The sequence below is a fragment of the Mastacembelus armatus genome, chromosome 19 (assembly GCF_900324485.2).
Source record: "Mastacembelus armatus chromosome 19, fMasArm1.2, whole genome shotgun sequence".
NCBI classification, from domain to species: Eukaryota; Metazoa; Chordata; class Actinopteri; order Synbranchiformes; family Mastacembelidae; genus Mastacembelus; species Mastacembelus armatus.
In genome coordinates this window covers 14,642,257-14,661,098 of record NC_046651.1, presented here as the reverse complement: position 1 = coordinate 14,661,098, position 18,842 = coordinate 14,642,257, and the positions used below count along the sequence as shown (strand labels likewise).

At 40.6% G+C, this 18,842-nt stretch overlaps 2 protein-coding genes across 2 annotated transcripts; one reads left to right on the top strand and one right to left on the bottom strand.

Moving 5' to 3' along the window:
* The first annotated feature begins 2 nt into the window (after positions 1-2).
* Positions 3-2,787, top strand: LOC113135249 (potassium channel subfamily K member 1-like). The gene is made up of 3 exons (XM_026315099.1): positions 3-555; positions 995-1,399; positions 1,751-2,787. Exons 1-3 carry the CDS (start codon positions 204-206, stop codon positions 2,011-2,013), a joined length of 1,020 nt encoding a protein of 339 aa, XP_026170884.1. The 5' UTR covers positions 3-203; the 3' UTR covers positions 2,014-2,787.
* A 43-nt stretch (positions 2,788-2,830) lies between these two features.
* Positions 2,831-16,898, bottom strand: entpd1 (ectonucleoside triphosphate diphosphohydrolase 1). The gene is made up of 11 exons (XM_026315098.1): positions 16,741-16,898; positions 10,306-10,433; positions 9,881-9,998; positions 7,733-7,883; positions 7,236-7,395; positions 6,937-7,140; positions 6,507-6,764; positions 6,055-6,168; positions 5,773-5,910; positions 3,213-3,428; positions 2,831-3,130 (listed from the first exon to the last, which is right to left on the bottom strand). The coding sequence occupies exons 1-10, from the start codon at positions 16,754-16,756 to the stop codon at positions 3,222-3,224; spliced, it is 1,494 nt and encodes a 497-aa protein (XP_026170883.1). The 5' UTR covers positions 16,757-16,898; the 3' UTR covers positions 2,831-3,130; positions 3,213-3,221.
* Positions 16,899-18,842: the final 1,944 nt, after the last annotated feature.

The window sequence follows — 18,842 nt, the reverse complement described above, 5'->3', positions numbered from 1 at the left end:
CACACCTTAACACGCAGCCCGTCTGGCGAATGAGCGACGTCACTGCCCGCTCCCAGTGAGGAGTGAAGAATAAGGAAGACGAGTCTGAAAGTAGAAAAGAGAGACGTCTTAACCAAAATCAGGCTTTCTCTCTGTTCAGGTGAGAATATCTGGGTGTAGTTTACTGAGAGGTCAAGCACCATTACTCTGTGGAACCTGCAGGGATGGTGCGCAGCTGTGCAGACACTTGGTGCGCTCGATTCGCAGACCGACATCGGTCAGCGTTGAATTTGACGCTGTTGATTGTCGGGTACATCGTTTACCTCCTGGCCGGTGCCTGGATCTTCTCTGTAATAGAGCGACCCTACGACCACGAACTTCGGCAGGAGCTGAAAGTGGCCCGGCAGGAATTCCTGAGCAACAACACCTGCGTCTCCGACGCGCGTCTGGAGGAGCTTCTGGTCCGTGTGCTGGAGGCGAGTAACTATGGAGTGTCCGTGCTGGGCAACGACACTGACCGCAACTGGGACTTTGTGTCCTCTCTGTTCTTCACCAGCACCGTACTAACCACAACAGGTCAGGCTTTAACTGCTAGACCAGCTCTTAGTCAGTACATAGAAGCAGGTTTGGAACAGTTGGCAGAGAATTATTGTGGGTTTTAAAAAGATTGTTGTACTACTTGTTTTGCTAAAAGGAACAAATCAATTAAAAAATCTTAGTTCTGTATTGTCAACATGCAGAGGGTGTTTTAAAAACACATTTCAACATTAAATTGTAATTAATAAATAAATTACTCATGCAGCCTTTGATTTATTTAGTTGGTTTGGGAGAGAACTTGACTTTCACAAGAAGACATGCCACAGCTAAATTACTATGTGCCAATCTTTCCTTCCTTTTAATTATTGTTATGTGTGTAAAGCTTCACAGGGGCGAAGTGGCTCTTGCAGGAAAACCCCCTCAGGTGAATTATTCAGCTGTAATTGATGTTGTGCTGCATGTTTGGTTGTGTTTTCAGGTTATGGTCACACTGTTCCACTCTCAGATGAAGGGAAGGCCTTTTGTATCTTCTACATCCTCTTTGGCATCCCTATTACCCTCTTCTTCCTCTCTGTCACCGTGCAGAGGATCATGGCCCTGGTGACTCGACGTCCAGTGTCCTATTTCCACTATCGATGGGCCATGTCTAAATCCAAGGTAGCCACCATCCATGCCACCTGCCTCTCCATCTTCACAGCCCTGCTCGTCCTCATCATCCCTGCGTGTATCTTTTTAAGCCTGGAAAAGGAGTGGAACTTTTTGGATTCTCTGTATTTCTGTTTCATCTCTCTGTCAACGATTGGCCTCGGGGATTATGTCCCTGGACAGGACCAGGTGAAAGAAAACAACCCACATCCACAGCTGTACAGGCTGGCCATTACAGGTGAGTAAGTGTCACGTGGAAGCTTCTTAGCTCCATAAAGTGAAAAATGCAAATACTCAAGGACAAAGAAAGGTCAGAGAAAAAAATCGCAGCTAAAGCCTTAAAGATTCATCATGAATTTAAATATTAAAACAGAAATCTCAAAAATCAGAATACCAGGTTCGTTGAACAATGATGAGTAATTCATTACTGGTTCATCACCATTTATCTTTTTAAGTTTTGATTGACAATAAAGCAATGATTGTTAATCACTAAGCCCTTTGTTTATGGACCAAACCTTAGTTTAATCTTATTAGTCATTCTGTATTGTCTTTGTTTTCATGCTGTCACTGTGTGTGTTTGCTTTCCCAGTCTATTTACTGCTGGGCTTGGTGTGTGTCCTGGTTGTACTGGAAACGTGCTGGGAGCTTCCCAGTTCGAGACGCCTCAGACAGAGATTCTACCAAGAAAAGGTTCAGGAACTGGACTCTGAGACCACCAACATCATTGACCAGGATCACATGAGCAACCAGATGACCAACCCCTTGGCTAACATGCCAGATCACACGACAGTGATTCCATCTGTGTCAGAACAGGCTGCGTCTCTACGGCAGAACAGTAAATCAAGACCTTAGCATCAGGATCAGCTGTTAACTGATTGGCTCTCTGCTGTGCATCATTTCCAAGTGGCTGGTCAGGACATACTGACACTGAAAGTAGCCTAAATTGCACATGAGTATAAGGCTTAATAGAGATTGCTTCAACCATTGCCAACATCAACACACATATTTGTGTAAAAGCAGGAACCACCCACAGATTATCAGCATGGTATTGTTTTCTTGTTCTCCCTTGTGGCTCCATTCTTTGCAGATAAAAGCTAGATTAGTGATATAGAGGAAAGGCTGGGCCCTCGAACGGAGGCAAACCCCACAAATTCCACTTCCTGGAAAGGTCTTGATGCAATTATTTCAAGGCAGAGTTTGAAATAGAGGAGTTCACACAGCGTTTTAACATGTTATATCAGCTATGATGGTATTTGCATAGGAAATTTCTCTTCTTGGAAGTCATACAGTAGCAGAAGACAGACACATTATCATTTGGCGTATTGTGTGGTATGTTGAAGCCCAAGCGGAACATCAGCTGAGGCAAGGGAAAAAGTCTGTTTTCTGCCTGGTTGCTTACCTTGTAATGAATGACCTTCAGGTTGTCGATGGCATGTTAAAATATTAAAATATTTCCTTTTATTAATCATACTGCAATATTGGTCTGCCACCACTAGAGGGCAGCATGTTCATTTGATACACAAACGTTTATATGTTACTATGCAAGAATAGGTGTTACATGTACCAGCAAGAGCATTAATTAAGGGCAACTTTGCAATTTTTTTGTTTTCTTTCATCATGATCACACGTCATCTGTTTTTGCAAAGGTACAAATAATAAGCAAATAAAATATTTTGTATAAATGGGTTATTTTATTTATACAGTATCATATTCACATAAGTCAAGACACAGTACATGCAGACTAACATGGGTGCATACACACATTCAAATGCACATTCCGATTTGCACATTTAAACCCACACACACACACACACACACACACAAACACACATAAACAGAAACTGTCCTTCAACCAGAAAAGCTGGATTCACTTCCCAGTGAGATAAAGTATTTGTCCTTCTGAAATGCCCCTGTGAGTCCACATAAGCTGTTGCGCAGCAGGCGTTGACCTTTGACCTCCTCACAAGCCCTGGAAAATGTAAAGTTAATTATTAACAAACAGGTAAAGTAGCCCACATCAATACATCTCTAACACCATCATTCATACATACACTATGTGTTTATATGATTTGTGGCTCCTTGGAGCACTGGGGCCAGAAAGGGCGCATGCTGAGGATAAAGAGGACGAAGAGCAATACTGCAATGACAGTGACTATGGAGATGTAGCCAGCGTGGGGCAGAGGGGGAGAGTCAGGAGCCTCAGCTGGAATCATGTTGGTCAGATTCAACATGTAGCCCAAAGTCCAGCCTGCATCACTGCCTTTTATCTAGACACAAAACAGGAAGAGGGAAAACCATAATTCACTGATGTACTACAGGTCCGAAGTATTCATACTGTACTTCAACACAAACCTCTGGCAAAATGAATAGAAAAAAATGAACAAATGGAGAAATGGAAATGCTGATGCTTCTGCTGTGCTCATCAGATCGACCTTTTAGGGCTTTTTAAATACCATACAGTAACACCTACAAGAACAAGTGCTTCCCAGCTATATAACAATTCTCAGTAATTAATTGTATTATAATAATGAATCAATTAATACAATGAATCAATTAATGCAACCTAGAATCAGAGAAGTGGCAGAGAATCGATTACCCAATTAAAAAACATTCTGAATTGAAGTCAGGCTTTTGCTACAGTGAACCAAGCCTGTTGATATGCATTAAATATAAATGAAATGCTTAGCCATGTATTGCATTTATTTATGGATTAATTATTTGTAACTTCTTCTTTTCCTTTCGGCTGCTCCCTTCATCCGCCTCCATTTAACCCTGTCCTCTATCTCTGTATCCTCTTCACCCACACCAATATCCTTTAATAATTCAACTCGTCCAATAATAGCCAGTAACAGTCACTAATGGAATACATAGGTATTTACCTATAATTTAAATGGTAACCTCCGAAGTGTCGCCAACACAGGCTCGTTTTTGTCGCCTGATTGGGGATCATATGACCAGTAACATCCAATCATATTCATGCAGGTGAAGAGTCTGTTACCATCAGGTTGACGCGTGGACGCTGTGCTGGTTGTTCAGGTTTGTTTCAGCTTCTTTTGTTTTTGTTTTTTTTTGACGGCTTCACCACATTGTTGTTTATTTCACAGGACTCCGCGGCCGCTTGGCTGCACTAAGTGCTCGGAGGAAACAGCAGCAAGAGTTTGACCATGTTTGCTCCACACCTGTGAAGGGTCTGCACACCTGATCTCCATTGTGCCTGCTCTACGGTAAGAACATGTGCTTTCATTCATTGCTGATGTTTTGCCTCAGCATGCTGTTTCTATGGATAATGCTTGTGAACTAGTTGTGATGGTGCAGTTTTAACCTCACTGTTGTTGTTTGTTGTTATTTGTTGCTGTTTACGTGAAATATTTGGATCCTTGGTGATGATGTTGCGTTTGTTATGCTGCTAAGTCACACCTATTTGCACTGGTGGTGAAAATGTGACATAGTACTGCAGAATATATACCGTTTGGTTGATGTTGTGACATGTAGAGTACATAGTGTTAATGGATGGATTATGGCTCAGACTGGGAGAGGTGGAGTGTTTTTCCTGACTCCTAGGAGCAGGACTCAAATTTAGCAACCATTCAGTTTGTGTCTCTTGTGGTTTTTTTAGGGAATGTTTTTAGCCATATGTTAATTTGTATCTTTTTTTTTGGATCTGTTGTATTAGTTGTTGTGTATTTCTTTGTAGTTTTTATTTCAGTTGCTTTACTGTGTTTAGGGTCATTTTGTGTCTCTGTATAATGGTTTTCTATCTCCTTGTAGTAATTTGGTATCAGTATTTTGTGTTTTTGTTGAGTGTCTTTCTAATGGAAAGGTTAAACCAGGGGTCTGAAACTCCAGTCCTCCAGGGCCACTGTCCTGTTTCTTTTCCACTATCCCTCCTCTTGCAGCTTCTGATTGGCTGAACACACCTGGTCCAGGTAATCAGCAGTGGATAGGGCAGGAATAGTTGCAAAACAAGCAGGATAGTGGCCCTGGAGGACTGGAGTTTCACACCCCTGGATTAAACAGTACCTTCAGGGTTCTCTGTTCTTGGGGCCCCCAGCCCCCTGGACCTGTGCCCAATAGGCTTGTTCAGTAATCCATCTATAATTCTGGTTCCTTGCGTTAATAATCAAGTAGATTCTGCTCCTGTTATGGGACTGACTGGTTTTGACCAGATTTTTCATCATGGTTTCTTGCTGTACTGACTCACTGCAGTTCAGACTAGATTTCTTTTCTCCAGAGTAGAAACTTCACATTTTGAGCTAAATTTGGATTTTTTAAATTTTTTCTTTTTGTTCTTCTGAGCTTCTTTAAAATTCAGATCTGTGTTCAGAGCAACAATTCCTCAAGACCAAACCTGCAGAACTGCAGGCGGCTTATTGAGGGCTGACCTATTAGATTAGTAAATGTTAGCTCATGTTTTAAAACACAGTATACATTAGGATGTTAAGTTATATTTAAGATAAGGGGAAGATCAGTCAAAATCACAAAGTGACGCACCCTCACCGTCAAACTCTAAAACCCCAAACCTGAAATATGTACTTGCACTAAAGGTGAATAGAATATGGCTAAAATCAGATGGGCTCTGGGATGTGAGAGACAGGAAAGGAGTGGACTGACCTCCTTGATGAATTTTATGTTGGGGTAGCTCTCTGAGGTGAAGTTGTATCCTTCTGTTAACAGGGTGAGGATGTATGTGCCAGAGAAACAATACTCAGCCAGGTACTTATGCTTCACATTAGGATACTGCTTCTGTATCTGTTTGAGCAGTTCAAATACAGTGAATATCATTAGTGTTTAATGTAAGCAGGGTAGACAACATAGATAAGACATGAAAGGAGATACATACTGTATGCAAGGATTTTTATTATTTGGTTAACTGATGTATAAATATGCCCTGACCTGTGTCCAAGGAGTAGCACAGTAGTGTGCTAGCTTTTCCTTGACCTGTTCCAGAGGGATGGATGTATTGGTCAGCTTGAGGAAGTTCATCACAAAGTAGTAGGCAGAGAAAGCCTGCAGTGAGACAGGAGAGAGGATGATGAGATGACCTTCAGTTCTCATTATTTGTCAGATAAAGCTTATTTGTGTATGAAAGTAGGTCCAAACAAAATTGTTCACTTTTGTAAGTTTTTGAGTGTGAGGTGTTACCCACATTATATTGGGGTGATGGTCAAAGTCAAGTCAGATAAAATAAAACCAATACGTTTTGTCATTTTGATCAGTTGACAGATCACATTGCCTGTGGTTTCATATATTCTGATGTAGATGTTCAGGGTGGCCCAATTTGTGTCCAAATGACAGTGTTTCAAACAGTATATGCTGACAAACTAACACTGACTGTGTTAAATTACCCCAAAAGGCCCCTGCAAATGTGGCTGGAAGATCCCATTAAAGGAGCATTGGCTGTATTGGCAGTGAGTAAAATTGAAGACACTTTTGACAATTTCCTGGCATTGATGGAAGTTTCCTTTCCCTGTGTGAATGTAGGTTGAAGGAGCTTCCTGGGGTTTCCTGTCTGACACACAGGGGCTGTCATAAAGTTTTGAGTACTCCTTTGTTTCACTGTAGCCATCATGGAAACAGGGGTCTAATATGCTTGTTGGACCTGACTAGGAGAGAGAGAGAGAGAGTGAGAGGTGTAATAGAAAGATATAGGAAGCTAATTCAATTTAAATTCAGTATTGTTGCATATTTGCACCTTGTCTATAAGTGTTGAATAATCTCAGATCTGATCAAACTTAAACAGTTCCTTAATGTAAAGAGAAAAACTTAGAAGTTTACCCGAGTCTGCTGTGCCAGTGTCATTCGCAGCGCTTGGTCTTTTCCATAACACAGGAAGCTGTGAGTGTACAGGTTGTAGTCATTTCCGTAGAGTCGGAAGTTCACTGAGTTGCTTGGTGACTCCGAGCCATCATAATTACTGGACACAAAGCTAATTTGAGTGGAGGCCCCACCAAGGTCAAGGGCACCATTGGTTTCCAAACCCTATGGCCATGACATACAGGTGTGGAAGTCAGTGCACTATAATATAATTATGACACACAAAGCACATCTCTAAGTGAATGTGTGTGCAGGCAGACCTGCCTGAGGCGATCGTCCAAGTAGTTAACCGTGACCCAGCCAAAGGCACCCTCCTCCTGGCCACTTAGGATTCTTGCTCCCTGAAAGGCGAATGGGAACTCTCGCAGGGCCTCGTCCACAGCCTGAAAGACTTTATTTGATGCCGAACTGTTCTGCACACTGCATGGACATACAACATGAATTTATTAGATCAATTCACATCCATAATTCAGAGCAGTACAGCAGGACATAAATAATAAATAGACCGTGTTGTACATAATGGCTTTGACAGCCATTTGCTGCTCAGGCTGTAAAGTTCATGTGGAGATAAATCGCAGTAGGTGAATGGATAAAGCTACAGATAGTTGCACTTGCACCACAAACACATGTACAGAGTTAGGGCTTAGGATATGGTCACACCTGGGTCAGCATAAAAGGATCATCTGGATTATATATTTTTGTGAGTGCATGTTTTAGATTTCATTATGGGACGTGTGTGTAGACGTTTGTGCCATACTTCAGTAGTCTCATTCCCGCAGTAGCGCCCAGATATAGAGGGGTCTCGTGGTGTCTTTTTTTGGGGACACGATGCACAGCCTCCTGCATGCACTCTGTCAGAGACTCCCCTGCCTTCTGCGGAGCCGACGCATAGCTGGAGATTCCTGGACCTGCAAGTAAAACAAAATGTCAAGTGGAGTCATTCAGCCAAATGTTAGTGACCATAAAATCTAACAGAAGCCTTGAGTTCAGACTTGCTAGCCTGCTTGTGAATTGAATGCCATGAAACTGATGAACTACCATGGGAAGCTGTAGAGAGAGCTTGGTGAAACATGCCAGATTTACCCTCCCTAAAGCAACTCTTTAATTCTTGGAATTGCTCTGTTGAAATTTTCCAGTGGACAAAAATACAGCCAACAGTAAATCAGATTACGTTTCCAGCATTAATCTGCACTTCCTTGTTGAGAGTAGGCCCAGGTGTTAGCCTTTCAGTTAATACAGCTGTGTTCTAAATAATATATGAGGTGTTATTTCATGTGTTTATTACATTTCACAAATTTGGAAAAGACCAAATTCAGTGTACATTGATTAGAATAACACATATTTACTGCTGACAGTCTAAGAACTCAAAGTAAATGGCAATGGCTCTGCTTAGGGTAATGTCAGCCAGGACAACAGTGTGTCTCACTGATGTTAATAGTCTTAATAGTTTTAATAATAATCTTGGGATAAAAAGATGCAAAACATCTGGACTGGACATCTGGACAGACTTGATGCCTTATTGGAAAAGCTAAACTTGATACTTTTATTTAGGTGATCACATTGAGTCATTGGTGTGTTGTACGTTTATGAGCCATCCCATCTGCAGCCATCAATGTGAGTAAATCATTAAAGAGGTCTTCCAATGCAATAATCCATCAAGTCTGAGCTGTACGTGTTAATGAGGTTTTATTAAATGGCCTAGATGCAGATACCCTGAAACGTTTTTTACAGAAGGTAGGCATTTTAGAGTGGAAATGATTAGTTGACTAATTGATTGATAGAATCATTAGCTACTATTTTTATAATTATATATTTGTCATTCTTTAAGCTGAAATGCTAACCATTTTCTAATTACAGTACCTTGTGAGGATTACTCATCTGTGTCATATTGGACTTTAAGGAATTGTGATAGCATTTTTCATTTTTTTTCTTCCATTTTATTGACTAGACATTTTTTCAATTAATTCAGAAAATAAATTTAACTGTTCATTAGATTGGAACTCAAACCAAGCAATGGCGGATGCACATAAAAACCAACAAAAGATATTTTTCTCAACACATGCCAAAAAAGTGCTTCATATCAGTGGTTTATTATAGATCTATGAAGCATGAATGATTGAATGGGTTATTGAGTATCAGGGAATAAATTACTTACAACTAATTTGCCATTAAATGAGTCCTTATGACATGTGCCTTAATTAGAAAGCAGTGTATTGGCACACACATACATAACTAAGCCATAACATCATGACCACTGACCCATTACAATGGCAACTACAGTGTGCGGGGTAAACAAGGCAGCAGACATTCACTTGTCAAAGCTGATGAGTGACTTTGAAAAGAGCCAAACGGCGATGGCTAGATGACCTGGGTGACCAGTTAGGTTTTCCTTGTCTGCAATGTTTAGTACTGACCAAAAGTTATCAGTGAACCAACAGGGTCGTGGGCACCCAAGACTCATTGATGATGAGGGTGAACTACTACAGATTAAACTTTTAAATTCATTCATCATCAAATTCCATTCAGTGGTCTCTATGAAGAGAAACGTCCAGCAGATATAGGAGACAAACGTGCTCTTCCTGACAGTCTAACTATGGAAGCAAATGGATTCACAGAATACGCACAGAGCTGCAGAGTGACACGACTGCTGCACACACATTAGGCAGGTAGTCGTAATGTTATGACTGATTGGTATATATGAATTAAGAGCTATTTATATGTATAGTGTCTTCCAAAATAACATTATTAATGCAGAAATACCATATTTGATAAAACTTCACTGAACTATATAAACACATATGCATGTTTATATTAGTGTGTGACTGTGTTCACTTAAATATTTGCAGTAGAGGTTGTACACTTAAATGAAAACGCCAAGTGTGTCACACTGTACAGTCTACTGTACCTTTGACTGTGCAGGAATGTGTCTGTTCAACTCTTCCAGTGTTGTTATCCTTCTCTGCTGGCCACTCATAGATATACAGAGCTGTGTGAGAGGATCCGGCATCCAGTACAATCCCATACTAGAGGACACACGGGCATGATGTCAGTTCAGCGCTCAGTGACATTAACTCTGGATAACCTTCATCTAGGCATACAGTTTAAGTACTTTAATAATTATATAACCCACAGATACACTTCCCAGAGCTGGCGGAGAGATCACTATCTGTGCAAACAGAAAAATAGTGCAGAACCTGTAGTACCGGTTGAGGTCATATTGACAAGAGACCAAATTTGGCTTGTGGACACTGGACTCAGATCCCAGTGTTATACAGTTGACTCCCACACAAAGAACAGGCTTCAACATTTTAACCTTTTACTCCACCATACCTTGTACTTTTGACTGAGGGGCCAGTTCTGCAAAACTGCTACAGTCACCAAGGCAACAATCGCTATGACACCAATCACAGTGATGATGATGGTCACAGGCCTGTGCCAGGGGTTCTTCTCTTTCATCTCTGAGAGTGGGCAGACAGACAGAGAGGAGAGGTGAGACGGTAGAAATGAGAAGATAGGGGGCATGTTGGACAAAGAAAGGGGGTGTGTGTGTGTTAGCCAGTCTTGTATCCAGATGTCAGTAAAGTCACAGCATGTGCGTATGTATGTGAAAGTCTCTCTTCCGGGGTTGTGGAGAATGTTTAATTATGTTGTTTTGTAACCAAGGGCTACAGATGGATTCCTGATTGGGTGTGTTTGAACTCATGCCGAGCTATTCATTGATTCTGGGGGGGATGTTATTTCAGCCACAGCATGTTTGAAAGGGTATTTTAACAGCACCAAAGTACTGAGCAAAGGCTGAAAGATCAACAAGACTAGACTTTAAAAAGAAGTCAAAGGAAACCAGATTCCTGCTCATTATTATGGAAATAGCTGAACAGAACAAGAGAACATTTGGCTGTAGTGAAACGGATACTTATATGTTGTGGAACTGATAATTCATTATGATTAAAACTATAGCAATGAGCTAATGTAGTTAGCAGTAGTTTTTTTTCAACGTCCTTTTAAAGGGATTATTTAATCCTAAATGTATTTGGTCGCTATGTTTGCTGCTACTTTGTTTGGTTGCCATTCCTTTCTAAGTACTCTTTAACTTTCCACTGTTTACTAAAGGGATTTGAACCACACACACTCTCACACACACACACATGCATGTGCAGATGCTGTCTCTGATAATATCCTCATATATATTCACAGTTTATAAACTAATAAAAAAGTGTGTATCTGAGTATTCACAAGGCATCTGGGGTGAAAAACAACTGATGAGGAAGATACTAGGCTGAATTGTAAAGTGCATACTCTCTCTCTCATATAAACATGCACATATGGATTATTACCAGGGTTAGTAAACCGGCAGACACTATCTAGGTGTAGCTATCAAAGTACACATAGACACATAGAAACTGAGCCGACTGTAGAGAGTACAGTAAACATTTCACAAGGACACAGACACATACAGCTGTGTTTTTGCAGGAAAAGGGGCCTGCAGCTGTAACAGTAAACCCAACCTTTGTCTACTCTGGGAAAACACAGCCTGAAACTGTAAATTAAAGCAGTGAACCAGTGGTGAAGTGAGAGCGGAAAGGAGCACTTACCTCTGTTGAATACTTCAATGAATGCTGACAGGAGAGAGAGAGTGAGAGAGATGGGGAGAGAAACAGGAAGGGAAGGAGAGAGGGGGAAGAGAGTGAGTGGAGGTGAGAAGAGGGAAAATATAGGAGGCATAGACAGGAAGGAGAGAATGGACAGAGGGAGGTAGCAGGCTGATAAGAAGAGGGGAGGTTTTTCCTTTGAGGCCGAACAGAGGATTAGAACAGAGCTGTGTGTGTGTGTGTGTGTGTTTCTGGTGAAGTGGCTCTGAAGCCCTGAGGTTGGCATTTCCTCCCCAAGCTGGGGCAGCAAAGCTAGTCACTATGGAGACAAAGTTAAAAGTGTGTTTGCGTGCACGTGTGTGCACACTCGTGTGTATGTGAACCCCTTGAAAGGGACTCTCTCACTCGCTCAGCATTACACTCTGTTCATTCTGTGTATGCGTAAGAGGGAGGGGAAGTGGGGACTCCATGTTTTGCTGTTTGTTGTTACTCGAAGGCTGTGATGTCATCTCAGTGACGGACTGGGATCCCCTGCTCGTCTGAGTGCTGTGTGTATGCAGTACACTGTGTGTTAGAAGAACAGGAGTCACCTGACAGCTAGTGTGTGTGTGTGTGTGTGTGTGTGCAGACTTAAAACATGACTTGCGTCTAAATTTGTTGATCCATTCACAGGTTCATTCTGCTGTTTTTCCCTCTTGCTACACACATTGAGATACAGATATTTAATCATGCACTCGAATGTTGATGTCAGCAGAGTTCAACATTTATAGGTTCCTTACTCTTTCACACCGGAAAGAGCTGTAACTTTAAAAAAAACTTCCCACATTACACACACAAACGCAGTCTGTACAGAATATCCTGTAATTGTTTGACTGATTGATTTCAAGGAAACGTGTCATGTCAGTTAACATTAGCCTTGGTCCGTCTAAACCAGATACAGCCTGGTTCCTTATATATCCAGAAGTGTTCTTTTACTGAGCACAGTTCTGTCTTTACTTCTATTATCTTTTAAAATAACCAGTGTAACCATTCTGCATGTCACATATGGAAATTATATTCGGATATAGCTCTGTGCTGCTTTATTCAGTTCAATTGCCTGAAATAAATGAGACAAAATACAACACTACTTCAGTAAACTTAACAGTAAGTATTTAATAACACCACCTGAACTAAACTATACAGGGGAAGGCAGTCTAGATTTTCTTTGTTTGGTTGCTCTGTAGGTGCAAATGGGTGTGACCAAAATGATATTTCAGAAACATTTCTACATATCTTACATGAAAAAAATAACTAATAATCAGAATAACACTTACGGTGTTTGAAACACTGGGAATTTAATAGAATAAAAGTGTAAAAATCCCAACACACTAGAAGTCACAGCCATCTTGCGTACAAAAGAAACCACATCAGTGTTACCTGTAGAGAAAACCCTAGCACCAACCCAGACTTTGACACACAGTATTTGCTTATGAGATTCATCAAACCTTTCCTCAGATGCCTGCAACCATAGTGAAGCAAGAATGAAACCACATGTGATTTCTACATCTGCTTACTTGTTTTACAAGGTCTTCACATGCCTTGATTTATGTTGTCATTACTATAGCTGCTCGTCTGACACATATATTAAAACCTGTGTGAACGATGGTGGAAATAAAGAACCAGCCTTGAATGATTTTATTAATGTCAGCTGGCTTCAGTTACTGAACCTCTGCTTTATTATCTTACAAATCAAAGTCTGTGAAGGAAATAGTAGCACTAGACCTGTGAAGATCCACTTGACTGACCGGGACCTCACCCTCCCTTTGTCTTACTCAAGTCTGAGAAGTGTTTAGTAACAGATGGAAAATTTATTTTCCAGTCAAAGTTCTCCTCCTTTAATTTGCTTAGAGATAACTCTGTCACATTATGTGTAATCACTTAGTGATGACGATGTTGTTGGCAGCCAACTAAACAGATACAGACACAAAAACACACATGTTGAGGCAGAAAACAGGGCTTACCTGAGCAGCAAATTAAATGCATGAAATCATCAGTACAGACTTCAATACAGACTTTTCTGTCACACAAACAAAGGTTTGTATGTTTGTACTTGTGAGGAATAATTGACATTATGTATTCCTTAATGATCACAAGTGCATTCCTAACCTTTAACCCTTAGCCTCTCCCAAACCTAGTCTAATCTTAACCATAAAACCTAACCTTCACACAGCCATGTGGAGTAGGGTAGACCAACACTTGGCTTAGCGCACACAAATAGGGTTAAACATACTCACACAGATACAACCTCTTGTTCAATGGCACAGATTTGCAGATGCACAAATACGCAGACACCATTTCTCACACATGCCTCAGTGTTTCCATTTCTCACCCATTTGTAAGCACAAATGTATTAAGGTGAGGCCAGGATGGTTTAGACTACGGCATGATGAGTGGTGGGGGAAGGGGAGTGTAGAGAAACAGGCATGCAAAACAGTAAGTACTTTTTATGCTTTACTGCAAATATCTAAAATTTAACAAGAAACGTAAATATAAAATCATGAGTAGATGCTTCGACTGACTTATGTATCTGGATGTAGGAAGTTAAAAATAATAAAAAAAAAAAAAAGCCTTGTAGTGGGGTGCCGTCAGATTAAAGCTAAACATCTGGTGCCTGGATTAGAACTCAGGGTTGTTTAGATGAAAAGCATCCAGATCATTTGCACACAATAACAATGTTAACAACTTTGACAGATGAAATAGCTTTAATAGCAAAAAGCTATTTTACTGCCTAACACACACATTCCTGCCTCTTGATGACCATAAACAGGATTCATTTCCTAATCCGTAAACTTGAATCCTATCTGATTGCACCATTTACCTAAACCTAGAGATTTTGCTAAAACAAGGTTTAAGTTTAAAATGTTTTTTCTCTGTGAAGGGCTTACTGCAGGACTGTTGTATTAAAGTGCATTGGTTTTAGCTATGTGTACTTTTCGTGAGGTCTGGCTTTAACATAAGACATAACTGGTCCCCACCCCTGTTGATCTAAAATGTGGCAGTCATAAATCTCAAATCTCTGGAGATAAAGAGGTATAAAAGAATAAGGTCACAAGAGAGAGGTAGAAAGAGGTTGTTTTGAATCTGTAGATTCAGCGATGACTCAAGAGGTGACACAAGTGGAGATCAATTTTGTGGTTTCATAATGATGAGAAGGTGAGACAACTACATCCCTGTAGGGCAGGTCTTTCATTTGTTGTGCTGCTCTGGTGGTTGTGCTCTGACAAATCATAAGCCTGTGTGTGGACATGTATATGAATGCTTAAGATATGATGCTTGCGTTGTATAGGTGTAGTCACCACAGCTCGCATAGCACCATGATGAAACAAGTTTAGAAGTCCTTCATTTGAGTAAAGTTAGACTATGGCAGGAATAATCTACAGCTGCAAGTGATCCTGTATTCATTTTGTGAAAGTACATGCAAATGAGTGTGAGCTGTATAAATGCACTCAATTATCAAACATAGAGATAAAAGATGAAAGGACAGAGGCAAGAAAGAAAAGTTGGAACGAGGAAAATCTGGCAGACAAAATTAAAGATAGAATATCAGAAATGTAAGTAACATTTTCCAAATTACAGCTGACAGACAAACACAGAGGAGTAAATAATAGGACACAACATCAAAACATACACGTCAGGCATAATGTGATTGTTTAAGACCTAGACATAATAATTTGAATAATAAGCACTTGACACTAGTGGATTTGAAGTGTAGACTATTTGTTACAATAAATTATTGTATAAAATAATGTACTTGTGATTCAATGGGCTTTGCTATTTTCCTCCTTAATACACTTGAACATATTGTACAACCACGACTGCACCTCAGAACACAGTGTCCTCGACCTGTCACTGGGCTTCTTTCAGATTAAGAAGGCAAACATTTGTTTGTCCTACATGTTGAAAGAGATGGCAGTGCTCACTTAGCCTCTATTAATACTCTTGTTCTGGCTATTGTGAAACTGCATGGTCTCCCTAAAAAAAAGGGAACTTCTGGCAGCATCACATGATGACAAATGAGGGAAGTGTCTGTCTGCCACAAGGAAGTAGTCTGTCTCCAGAGGACAGAGAAGACCCTGGGCTGGTCTACCCTGACCTTGAGCAGAGAAAAAAATGGAAAAAATAGCTGACAGTAGAAAATACTTTGAACTCAAACACTGACAGCTATTTTTTCATTACCATTGAATCACAGATTTAATCATGTTTCCGTGACCTGTTTCCATGGTGACTTGGTGTGCTTGCTTACATTTTCATGGAGAACAGGTTGCCTTATTGGGATATTTGAGATAAAGTATCAGTCACTTTGCATAAACAAATTTGGCTCATGTACGCATTTTAGTATTATCCAAACATTCACTGATACCTAGATCATATCTATGAGATTTCCTCATCAGCCTCCTCACCAATTAGTGGGTGTGAAACAAATTTAAATTGGCAAGCTCAAATAATAGGTCAAGTCATCCATATACCAAATATATCACTGTATCACTGTAGTGGAGCTCACATGCAGCTTTTGTCCTGTTATAAAACTTCAGGTATCACTGACCAAACATAAGCAAATGTGATGTTTGCACAGTTTTGACTTCTTCTCAGGATACTTAAATTCATTGAAACCTGGGTGCTGAAAGCTCTGCTCTGTATGCAGCACCCATTCTCATTAATACTGAGCATGAAATATGATTGAAATATATTTAGGCAATTGCTTGGTGGCGCCATCAATGCAAATGTTGGCTCTGTCACATGCACTTTGCCTGATGATAAACTATCATAAACTGCACGTGATCTTAATAGTGCTTCTGTGCCACTGTCTTTATCTCACTGGCACAATTACACAGACCCTAAACTCCCTGTTAAATACCACATGTACAACGGGCACCTGCTTGTCCCGCTCACACACACACACACACGCTGACGCACACACCTGCCCAGTGCACCTACACAGCTGCTACATGCACGAAAGCAATTCGCACAGTTGGAAGAGGAAACACTGACCTGATAGTCAGCATTTGCGATACAGACAGACGCCTGGTACATCCTACTGCTGAATACACTGACTGATTTCCTACTAGTTGCGCGTGTGTGTGTGTGTGTGTGTGTGTGTGCGCGTGTGCGTGCACGCCAGTCATAGCGGTTCACCTACCTCTTTGTGTGGACATGGGTTCTTTCTCAGAAGCAGCACAATGGTCTTTCTATTCTTTGCCTCTCTCTCTCTCTCCCTCTCCTCTCAGTCTCCCCCTCTTTCTCTTTGTTTCTCTCCCTTCTCTATCTTTCTCTCTGGTAACAGCTCTCTGCCCAGTCTGTTTTTCAGCACCTCCTTTCACATGCTCTCTTTATTAGGAGAGGAGAGCTTCTCTCCTCCCTCCTGTTCAGCCCACTCCCCTCCTTCACAAGTGCCTTTTAGCCTTGCCTTCTGTTTACCCCATTCTTGTCCTCTCTCTCTACACCTTTATTGTTCACTCTGTTGCTATTATTCATTCACTTTTTTCCATGTTTGCTCTCTTCCTCACTTTTTGCATCTAGCTCTGAATCTCTCTCTGCCTCTCCTTTACTGGTGTCTTTTTTTATCGTTTCCCTTCTGCCACTCTTTCTATTTGTCATTGTCTCTGTCTTGTAAAGTGGGTCAGACATGAAAGCAGTGTTAAATCAGGATGGATTTCTGAGTTGAAGCTGGGGGGATATTAGAGAAAAAGCCACATAGGAACTCTCCTGCTTAAACTCTTGATATCCAGTGTCCTCATTTTTGTAGATGTAATCTTACCTCTGTGGGAAAAAATGCTCCTTTAATAGCTCTGCAGAAATATGCCTATAAAGTTCTGCCTATACTGCCTATAAAGTTAACTCTAAGAAACAGTATGTAAGATGCCTACATGTTGGGCAGCACAGAGCTTTCAGCTCAGTGTGATAAAGAAGCCTTGAGGTCAGGGTCATGGCATCAACACTGCTAGCTGTATAATGGTGTGTGTGCTTGTTACACACTTTTATCTAGGCTGTACAACAAAACCCTGTTTGTTTTTGTTTAGTTATGGTCAAAGGGCCCAGTTCAACTTCCCACACCAGGATACACTTTAACCACAACAGTAGACCTTAATCTAATTTAAAGAGTGTAGTCACTGCAAGTGGTACTGGAAAAATGCTTCGTTTTTGTTTGTTGTTGTTTTGTTTTTGTGGTAGGAATGCAGACAGATGTATTATTTTGCTTGGAGCTCTCCCAGTAGTTTTGTGTGGTGGTAAAAGAAAAACCCACATTATTTCGACAGAAATAATCCTGACTTAATGATATTCTCAATGTTTTGCGTAATATTTCCTTCAAGATGGAAGTAATGCCCTATTGTTCAGTAAGAACCTGCAAACGCTTCATCAGTCTGTCACTAAATATGAAAATCATCATTAGTCTGTGTAGTTGTCTGTCTATCCTGTGGTGCAAATAGAGGGTTGCTGCCTCTGCTACTTATGGTCTGACTGTTCCACGTACCCCAGTGGAGTCGGTCCTGTTTCCCCTCCCCTTGGTACTGTTTACTCAAGTGAGTCCTCCTGGTCTGCACAAATGCTGCACTCCAGTCTGAGGAATTATTCTTTACTTACACCATGTAGTTTCTAAGTGCCCAACTGGTCAGCTAAAAGAGAAGATTGATGTTTTGATAATATGCTTGTTGGCTTTTTTGCTGCCTATACCTGCATGGTAAATACAAGGTCACACTATCACAGCATGTATTTTGGCCTACCTTAAAGTTACTTACAGATTTAATTAGTAATGGCTGATATGACTTACCGCTGGAGACACTTGCCAGTTTAACTAGTGAAAGTGGTGGGAAGCACTGCAAAAGTTGAAGTTGCTGACGCTTCTGTACTCTGCTTTTTTTTGCCTAAGGAGGAGAAATCAGTTTATTTAAATAGTGCTTTGATAACAACACAAATTGACCGAATTGCTTCACAAACCAATGAGGGAAAAACACATAAAAAAAAAAGAAAAAGCAGGAGTGTCAAAATCATGTAGAATCCAAATCAAGACTCAAAAGGTGATTTCAAAGATTTCAAAGTAGTTCAAACTGAAACAGAGCAACTCTCTAAAGGGAATAGTATATCCTAAGTACGTCTGAATACACCATTACAGCAATATGATGCTTTGAGTGCCTCTAAAGTTCACCTCATCAGGATGTATTGTCATGACATTCAGGAACTCAGGAATCTATTAATCTTATAAATGTTGACACGTGTTTATTTTTGGCCCATTCAGAAAACCAC